Here is a 10,590-nt window from a genome sequence, read left to right as displayed (position 1 = left end):
AACAAAGTAAACATGCATTGATAGATTACGTTATGAAGTTTTAAGACAATACAACATATACACATGGCATCGTTATTTGATCGATATTAAATTACAAAAATGTTCACGTGCGTGCAAACATAGGAGAACGCGAGGAAGGGGAGAGGAAAACTAATTGAAATGAAAATTTAAGCTATATTAATTGATATTAGCACTCAACATAAAGACACGAGGTCGAGAGAGAGAGAGAGAAAAAGAGAGAAAAAGAAGGAGAGATAAAGAGATAGATAGATAGATAGATAGATAGATAGATAGATAGATAGATAGATAGATAGATAGATAGATAGATAGATAGATAGAGAGAGAGAGAGAGAGAGAGAGAGAGAGAGAGAGAGAGAGAGAGAGAGAGAGAGAGAGAGAGAGAGAGAGAGAAAGAGATAGTTAACAATTTACGGTCCATATTTTTATCTCATATTTATTAGATAAAAATATTTCTTCGAATGATGATATGATAGTAATAGTTTAAAAACAAAAAAGAAAAAAAAAACGGACCGCAAAAGGTTAAACATTGAAAGTATAATCTTTCTTGTCTTTTCTTTTTTTTTCTGTTTTTTTATTTACACGTTTTCCACTTTTTTTTTTTTACTATAAAACATATACAAGTCGGCGATTTCAAGTTTGACGGAAAGGAGCTCAATCGATCGAAGTCGTAGATCAAAAAGATAACTCTTTTTCGTTACTTCTTCTTTTTTTGTTTTTTTTTCTTTTTTTTTTTTCAACGTTTTTTTTCTTTCGTTTCTTTTTTTTCGGCAGTCGCGGTGTCAGCGAACTCTCTTAGGTTAATTAAAATTAATGATTAATAAATTTTATATCCTTGGAACGATGCGGGATAAAATGAAAACGTTTCTTCTTCTTTTTCTTTTCTTTTTTTTTCTTTTCTTTTCTTTTCTTTTCTTTTCTTTTCTTTCTTTCTTTCTTTAAATCCATTCAGAGATATTATTATTGGAAGTGCGAATTAGTTTGTTATCGATTATGTTTATTGCGTGTATAAATAAAGAGAAATCAGACACGTTATTTATTTTAATTATTTTATTAATATCGACATTCGATATCAAACCGATCGGCACTTCCGAACAATGATTGTGTATATATATATACATACATACATACATACATACATACATATATATATATATATATATACACATATATATATGTATATATGACTTTGCACTAAATTCAATAGATCAATGAATCGTTCGTTAACAAACTGATTAACAATCAGCCAATATTATAATTTACATTCAGACTCGTAATTAGCGGACATCAATCATTGAAGCTATTAAAAAATATATCGATAATATAATCGGGACGATAATAATTAGATACGTATATCCATTTACATAACACAAATTTCCAAGATCGTTATTGTTATTATTAATATTATTATTAATATTAATATTATTATTATTACTATTATTATAATTTTTGTTTTTGTTGTCGTTGTTATCGTTGTTGTTGTTGTTGTAGTTGCTGTTGTTATTTTTTTCTTTCTTTTCTTTTTTTTTTATCGCGTTATATCGTCCATATCGATTTTGTAAAAACGTTGATCGTTTTTTATTCTTTGAAAGAAAGAACAAAGAGAGAGAGAGACAGAGAGAGAGAGAGAGAGAGAGAGAGAGATCCTCGCGATTTTAATTTCGGACCTTCCCAAATGTATTTTATAATACATTATTAGTAACGATTTCGATCGTGTTCAAAGAGAAACGCGATTCCAAGGAACACGTGTTAACGATTTTACTTCGACGTTTAATCGGGGGAGGGGGAGGGGTCAGGGGGTGGCAGGGTCTCGTTTAAAGGCGATCGATTTTAACGAATTGGAACCGGTTACTCTTCTCCAAAAAAATGCGAGAGAGAGAGAGAGAGAGAGAGAGAGAGAGAGAGAGAGAGAGAGAGAGAGAGAGAGAAAATAAGAAAAACAAGATAAAGAATATATCATAAGAAGGAACTTGCGATTGAGTTTTGAAATAAATGAAGGATCAAATGAGATAACGAAGAAATAGGACAAATAGTATTATGATAAATCGAGTGTTTGTATGTTTGTACGTGCATGCGTACGTGTATGTGCATGTATATGTGTATGTAGAGAGAGAGAGAGAGAGAGAGAGAGAGAAAAGGAGCGAATGAGTTGAGAAAAAGTAGTATAATAAGAAAAATTGAATACAGAGAAGAAAGAAGAAAAAAATAAGAAAAAGGAGAAGGAGGAGGAAATGATAAACGAAAAGAAAAAAGAAGAAGAAGAAGAAAAAAAAAAGAAAAGATAAAGAAATAATTGATAGAGTAGATTATTCCTGGAGAGGTGCGGATGGCCTCGCGGGTATCGGTGCGGGTCTAGGTTTGCCTTGTGATGGCTTCCTCGGTTCGCCAGAACTTTGAATTCCAGCGAGCAACTCGCTCTTCCTGATGCTTTTTAGGTCCAAGTCACCATAGTAATCCTCGCTGTGAAAGCAAAATGGAAATAATATCCAAATATATGTTAAAGAAAACATGCGCGTGCAATTTGATTCATTATTTAATTTAATTGTTTCTGCGTCAGTATGCGTGTTTATGTATGTACGTGTACGTATATTTGTTCGTTCGTTCGTACTTGTATATTTGTTTGCGTGCGATTGTTTTGATGATACACCTACATAGATAATATGCGTGTAGATTTTACAACGTCTGCGTGCAAGAATAAATAAGATAATTATTTTCAAAACATATAGGTACGAGATACGTAAAGGAAGAAAAAGAAAAAAAAGAGAGAAAAAAAAATCAATGATGTCAATGATGAAGATTATTAATTAATGGTTTAATATTTAATAATTTTTAAACTTTACACGAGAGAATTCTATTATTAAAGTATTATATAAGCGTTATAAGGATATATATATATATATATATATATATATATATATATGCAACAATAGGATTAACATTTGTTATGGTGGATATTACTCCATGTATACCCAGGACAAACTACTAACTTACATTGTGTGCACAAAGTGTACGACATCTCGCGAATTAGATCAAGTTAATACAGTGAAAGTATGGCTTCGAGGGGTGTGGTGGGGGACTTGAGGGGCGTGGGGAGAGTTGGGAACGAAAAGTAAACGATAAAACTCTCTATATATATACATACACACATATAATGTGGTTCACTTTCGTGATACACTTCTCGAAGGTAAAAGTTATCACGAACCGAGGTAGAGATCTCGAGGTGTGATTACGATTTACGTATTTAAAGAGAAACAGAGACAGAGATATATATACAAATATTTTTCTCTGTTTTCTTTTTTTTCTTTTTGGATGAACTTCAAAGGTTGTTCATATCCTTATTATTATTATTATTATTGTTGTCGTTGTTATTATTATACTTACCATCCTGGAACATCCTCAGGATCCTCACAAGCACCGCTGCCGTCGGCGTCACCAATTTTGAAGACAGTTCCGATTGGGCAGCCATATTCTCTAGCTATACCTTCGAGACATATGTAGTACTTTCTGCAGTCCTCAGGATGGGCGTGTCTACTGAAGCTGCCGGATGCACCGCTCACTTCGCCTGCGGCCGGACACGTGAAACCTCCTGCGACCTCTGTGCAACATAATAAGTATATATCTACGTATGTATGTATACTTTTGTCCTTCTTTATCTATACAAACATCCTTGTAATAATCTAGGTCTCCTTAATAAGAAAGGAACTACGTATATAGTAAATAATTTCTGAAGTAGTAGTAGTAGTAGTAGTAGTAATAGTAATAATTAATCATAATGGATGATATATTCACGTTTACTTATTTATCGTAAAAAATTCGATCAAATAAGGGAATATCATCGATGGTCCATGAAAATATCTTTCATAGGTTAGAATTATCTATGAGATTTCTATTATTTATTGTTTGTGACGATTGTAGTATCGTCGATCGTTACGTGTATAAGTTAGTAACGAAAGAAAAATTGTTTGTTATGAATAAAAGAATCTGTTTCTTTCTTTCTTTCAAAGTATTGTGTACTGCATCATATATTCGTATTAATGTTTTACTTTTTTCTTTATATTCATATTATATGTATTAATATTAATCATATATCTTACGTATTAATATTAATGTTTTATTGTTTTATTCGTATTAATATTGTATGTATTAATATTAATATATAATTTCAAATGTATATACATATATGATTTAAATACGTAAGATAAATAATTTGTAATATTAATATTAGAAATGCTATATCTTATGTATTAATATTTCGTAATACTTACCTTCGTTTCTACATTCGGGGACTTGATCGGCCCACATGCATACTCTCGCTTCACGATCGTAAGCAAGTCCAGGACTGCATTGATATCTCGATGCTTCGCCGTTCCAACAATTCCAAAATACGTCGCATTTCTTTTCGTCTGGGAATATACCGTAAAGACGAGCACAATGCGGCGTACTAATTGGCGGTTCTAATTGTGTTCTCTCGCCGCAATCAACGTTGTGAAGATAATCACAATTCTCGGTTAGGAATTTACTATCGGACGCGTCGAACGCCAAACCATTACCGCACGTTTTCAATTCCGCCAAATTGTTCTCACACTTCCAATATTTGTCGCACGATATGTGATGGGGATAAAAACCAAAGTCGTCCGGACATTTGAAATTTTCTTGAGCGTTGGTAATGCCTGTAACGAAGAAGAAAAAAAAATATATATATATAAATAAAGATAAGAATAAACATACAAATTAAATGTGAAGAAAAGAAACAAAAATTGTTCTCGCTTCTCTATCTTCGAAAAAAAAGAAGAATAAAAAAAAGTAATTTGAATATTTTTTTTTTTGGAATGTTCCTGATTAACTTCGATGAAATCATTTGATAAATAATATGTATATTAAAAATATTATATTAATATATTAAAGAATATATAATAATATTATTACGAAAATAATGTTATTCAATAAGAAGTATATATATTAATTAATTATATTATTATTATATTATAAATAAATATATAATCAAAATATTAATTATATATATATATATATATATATATATATCAAAACATATTATATTAAAAAATTCGGGAAGATCCAGGGACACTTTTTCTTCCACTCGAAAATTACTTTCGCTCTCAACTCAAGAACTGGTTTCGTTTAACCATCCTGATGTTACGTAGGCTAACATGGAATCGTGTTTCTCTTTCTACCTTCCATTTATTATCTCTTCCTTTTAAAATTATTATTCTTCGGAACTCGGATGATTTTTAATCCTTCGTATTTTAGTTGGATAGCGGAATTTTCTTCGCAAGAAGAAACGGTAAAAGAAAAAAGAAAAAAAAAAAAGAAAAAGAGCATTCATTGCGGTTAAACAGAAGAATTCTAAATTATGGTTAATAATGTTCTCTGTCGACAGACACCGGAGATCGTGTCTAATACCAGGGTTTTATTTCTCTATCGCTCGTCAAATAACTCGTTCGTTTAAATGATACGAGTCGAAAGGAAAAACAACAATAAAAAAAAAATAGCCAATAATTGTACGTTACGATCAACCGTAAACAAATCCACGAAACTACCGGAAGAAATTCATCGAGGAAGTATCTTCATTTTTCTTCGACATTAAAACGACCGATTATTAGAAAACGAACAAATCAAGATTTTTCAACACAGATTTCTGTTAAATTCGATCGAACAAACTTCGGACAAAAACAAAGAAGATATCTATTGTAAAACAATTCTAATATTATCTTTTGAAACATTAACGATAATAACGTAATACTTCTATTCGTATTTTCTTATCTCGAGAAATTACGATTACGATTAGAAAAATTATTCAAAATAAAAACAAAAAAAAGAAAGAAAGAAAGAAACAAGAAATAATAATAATAACATAGAAAAGGAAGATTAGACCGAGGATAAACGTAACAAAAAAAAAAGCGAGCTTAATTAATCGGCGTTAATAATTTTGCGCTTGTAAAGTTGTAATACATCGAAGTAGTTACGTTACTGCGATTTCTGTATCCGAATAAATTCTCTTTTTTTTCTCGCGACATATATACATAAATAAATAAATAAATAAATAAATACATAAATATGTACGAACGTAAATATACGTATATACGTACGTACATACGTATGTATGTATGTAAGTAAGATGGCCGTTGGTATAAGCGAATGCGTTATGTAAGGATACGGAGCTGACTTTCGCCAGACGCTTTCACTTTGGGCCCAGAGCCAGCAGGATAGGAGCAGCAGCTGGTGCAGCAATAACAGAGTTGTTGCTGGAGTGGTTGTTTCCAACTGGTGGTGGTGGAGATGCTTGGAGGTGTTTGGAGGTAATGGTAATTGTCATGGTGGTAGTGGTGGTGATGGTGGTGGTAGCCCTTTCTTCATCCCGTTCACTCGTTTCGTTTCTGTTCTACGTTTGCTCGACTATCGCTTAGGTAGCGACTCATAGAAATATAAAATCTTGTCTATGTGTGCAACGTTCATATGCCACGTAGCTCATATCAACGAGAACGAATTTATAGAGTTTGAGAGAGAGAGAGAGAGAGAGAGAGAGAGAGAGAGAGAGAGAAATAGAGAAAGATAGATATATAGATAAAGATAGTTAAATAAATAGATAGAAAGAGATACTCGTATTGATCTTACATATTAATCCTACACGTATAGATTAACTTATAGATACGATTTATACATTCCTAATGTTCATTTCTAACTCTTTTCTAAATTATCCTTTTCCTAAGTCTAATAGATCTAACGGAATACCAGTTCCTTGAATTCGTCGATTAATATCGTCACGCTCGAATTAACGTAAACGACACTTCCGCGTTCGGAATGGAGATCGGGGTAGGAGAAGAAGGAGGAGGAGATACTTATCACGTTATACCAAATCTTAAATATTAATTTCAAATAAATCGTCTTAACGAATATTACATTTCATTCTTAAGTAATATTATCCTTGAATACTTTGATCTTCTTTTCGCACGGTTCGGCGATTATAAAAAGAACGAGAGGGAAAGAGAAAGATAGAACAGAGAGTGAGAGTGATCGAGTGAGAGAGACAAAAAAGAAAAGGAGAGAGAGAGATGAGTTAAAATCCGGGCCAAGGTTATCCTCGTATGTCAAACGAAAGGGGAAGGAGTTCGACTCTCGCACGAATTACACCGTTCTTATGTCGCAAACTTATGTCGGAGTCTCTCTCCCTTTCTCCCACCCCCATCCCCACCCTTATTCACCCTCCAACTTCCAACTCACTCCACACCGTCCCACCTCCCACATTTTATTTTTTTTTTCGTCGTTGTTAATGCCTTCAATGGCTTCGATTTAAAAACTTCGAAGGTGTGGTCTTTACACGGGGACGAACGAACGAAAAACTTTCTCCGTCCGTTTCGAAGCACGTTACGATATAAAATTTCAAGTAATAAAATTCTTTATACGCGTTTATCAACAGTTTTTCGTCTCATCGTTATCATTCTTCTTCTTTTCGTCCTTTCTTCCTTCCTTCCTTCCTTCCTTCCTTCCTTCGTCGTTCATGTTCATTCATTACTTCCTTCATTTGATTTATTTTCGTTTCCGTTTCCTCCATTTTTATTTTGTCGTTCGTTCTTTCTCCTTCACGTTTTAGAACTCAATCGCCATTTTTGTTGATTCGATACAGATTTTTTTCTTTCTCTCTCTTTATTCTTTTCTTTTTTTTTCTGTTCGGTGCGTTCTTCGTTTTTCTATCTTCTATCTTCCGTTTTTTCGTTTGACGTGGGATTAATAGTATCACGGTTAATGATATGTATTACGAACGAATATGCCCACGTGTTATTTCCTATATATATATATATATATATAATACAGAGGTAAAATCGTAGTGAAACGTCGATAAGCTTAGAAAGTTTCAAGATCTTCCGAACGATATTTCTAATGTAATTAATTTCTAACTGTATTAATTATTATTAACAGCACGACGATAAATCGGTAAGTGGAACTTGAAAGATATTCATAAGAAAAATAAAGGATAAAAAAGAAGAATAAAAAAAAAATGAAATAAAGAAAAAATATAAGGAGAAAAACGAAATACAAATAAATAAATAGCTAGCACATGTTTTAACGCGATTTAATGAGTTCATAGGATTTCGTTTAAGGTTCGTCAAACTAATTGATTAATTAATTAATTCATTCATTCATTCATTTATTTATTCATTCATTTATTTATTCTACGAAAAAAAAAAACAAGAAAGAAGAAAAGAAAAAAAATTGAATCAGTAACTTTTTCATTACGTTAAGCAGGGTTTCTTCTAAGCGTTAATCGATGTTAGAACGTAAGATAGAACGTAATACTTAAGAATTAAGACTTCAAACATTAAAAAAAATTATTCACTTTTAAGGCTTACTTTTTGCAGTTGAAAAATATTTAACATCGGTTTTGATTAGTAAATTTTTTTTTGTACGTCTTACGTTTTACGTTTTACATCTTGCGCGTGCGAAGTTTATTGTTTATTAAAATTATAGTTTGAAGTAGAAAAAAACATTGATAGTCAGTCAAACGAGATTACAACTACTTAATGGACATCCGCTTATGCGTTTTATAAATACATACATACATATAAATCTTCACTTCGTATAAAGAAAAAAAATCTTTCGAGATAAAGATGCGACGAGTAGATAATTCGACGAGATGATAATTCGCGATTATTCACATGCATTATTTCACACACTTTTGTTTATCGTCGTCGTCATTTTGAAATTCACTTTCCGTGTATACGAAAACGGGACGCGACGCGACACGGATCAGACCGGACCAGATCGGATCGGATCGGATCGGATCAGAAACTTAAAGATATATACAAAACTCGCGTTTGTTTTTCGTTAACCATCCAACGATACGTTTTTTTTTCTCTCACGCAATCCCATCTACAATTTTAGAGAGAATGCATCCTCACCCCCACGTTTCCTTTCATACCACCCTTCGCGCATTTTTAACCCCCATTTTTTTCGAATCTCTTTCTTTTCCTTATTTCTTACTTTTCGCTTTTCTTTTTCTGGGTATTCCATTCACGCACGATTTACTTCTTTTATCAATTACATACCGGCGATCAGAATGGTGGCTATCACGTAGTACGTCCTCATGTTGATTCAAAAAAATGTTCCTGATGATTCCTTGTCTTGCTGTCTTTGTCTCCCTTCCCGTTAATTATTTATTACGTGTATATATCAACGTGATTACTTTGACGTTAATTAATTAAAAAATCTTAATATATATATATATATCAAATATATATTTTCTTCCTCGTGTTAATCGAAATATTTAACAAAAACAGAAGGATGACACTTAATATTACTTCACCACGTTCTTAAACTCCGTTCGAAAGGAGAAAGAGATCTCTCTGTGTTCGGGGTCTACGGGATCTCGAACTTTATATAAGGCATCGGTCACGTGTTGTGCCCTTCCTTACTCTTATCTCCTCCTCCTCCTCCTCCCCCCGTCGCCATCGTCGTTGCCACCATCGCAGTCCCCTCTGTTCTTTCTCTTCGTTGCACCTTTTCCTCTTACCTCTTTCCGATCAGCACCTCCACTACCACCATCACCACCTCCTTCTTCTCCTTTTTCTCCTCCTTCTCTTTCTCCTCCTTCTGCATCTCCCTCCCTCCCTCCCACCCCTTCTTACTCTTAGAATCCTCTCTTCACTCCTCATCGTTTGTCGTCTCTTCTTCGCTTTTTCGCGACGTTACTTTGAGAAAATACGTATCCACGTACCTCACAGACCCCTCTTTCTTTATATAAGGTATGTGTGTATTTATCTATGTGTGTCTATGTGTGTACTGTGTATTAATGTATGTGTGGTATGTGTATGATGTATATTTGCTGTGTACATGCTGTATGTTTGCTGTATATACTGTTCTCTGTATGTGAGTGTGCGCGTGTGTGTGTGTGTGTGTGTGTTGATATATATATATAATCTTTCTCCTTCTCTTTCTCTTTTCTCCTTCGCGATGTACCTTTTCCCATCCATTTTCTTTTTTTCGGCCTCCGCAGAAAATGCCATCCGTAGGCTCTTAACGACGCTGCGGTGCGGTAGTGCAGCGGCACGTCATGACGCGACACGATGCTCCTTTTTTCCCCTTCGCCATTTTTCTTCTTATTTTTCTTTTTTTTCGTTTTTGTTTTTCGTAACTCCCCCCTCCATCCTATTTGATCGAATGAAGGAAAAAAGGGGAAAAAGATTAAAAACAAAAAAGAGAAAATTGAAAATGTATGTAAGATTCGTTCGTTCATTTTTTCTCCATAACTTTTTTTTCTTTCTTTTTTTTTTGTCTTTTTTCTTTTCTCGACCAAAGTCATCGCACGATATATGGTTTGTCGGAGCGATCTCTTTTTTTCTTTTTCTTTTTTTTCTTCGTTCTCGTCGTTGTTTTACCCTCTTAAATTATATGTATATATGTATGCGTAAGTACTTACATACGTAACGCTATAACTCGGTATTTGCGGATCAGTGATTACGAACAAGGAAGATCTTTTTGTATTTGTATCTACGTATGTATGCATACTAAACTAATACTATCGACAATACAACATGCTTCTAATTTCACACATTCTTT

The 10,590-nt window shown here is 33.2% G+C and overlaps 1 protein-coding gene across 1 annotated transcript; it reads right to left on the bottom strand.

Annotated features, from left to right (window-relative positions):
* Positions 1-722: 722 nt before the first annotated feature.
* On the bottom strand, positions 723-9,402 carry LOC127071344 (protein obstructor-E-like). The gene is made up of 4 exons (XM_051010512.1): positions 9,081-9,402; positions 4,284-4,688; positions 3,400-3,613; positions 723-2,478 (listed from the first exon to the last, which is right to left on the bottom strand). Exons 1-4 carry the CDS (start codon positions 9,118-9,120, stop codon positions 2,325-2,327), a joined length of 813 nt encoding a protein of 270 aa, XP_050866469.1. The 5' UTR covers positions 9,121-9,402; the 3' UTR covers positions 723-2,324.
* Positions 9,403-10,590: the final 1,188 nt, after the last annotated feature.

The sequence above is a fragment of the Vespula vulgaris genome, chromosome 21 (assembly GCF_905475345.1).
Source record: "Vespula vulgaris chromosome 21, iyVesVulg1.1, whole genome shotgun sequence".
Lineage (NCBI taxonomy): Eukaryota > Metazoa > Arthropoda > Insecta > Hymenoptera > Vespidae > Vespula > Vespula vulgaris.
This window is presented reverse-complemented; position numbering and strand designations above follow the sequence as displayed.

Bases quoted from the DNA above. Each gene is read 5' to 3' on its own strand.
- LOC127071344 (XM_051010512.1), bottom strand. From the start codon at position 9,120: ATGAGGACGTACTACGTGATAGCCACCATTCTGATCGCCG. The intron at 4,689-9,080 runs GTATGTAATTGA...TCTTCGTTACAG, and splicing joins AGCCACCATTCTGATCGCCG to GCATTACCAACGCTCAAGAA. The intron at 2,479-3,399 runs GTAAGTATAATA...TTGCTTTCACAG, and splicing joins CCTGAGGATGTTCCAGGATG to CGAGGATTACTATGGTGACT.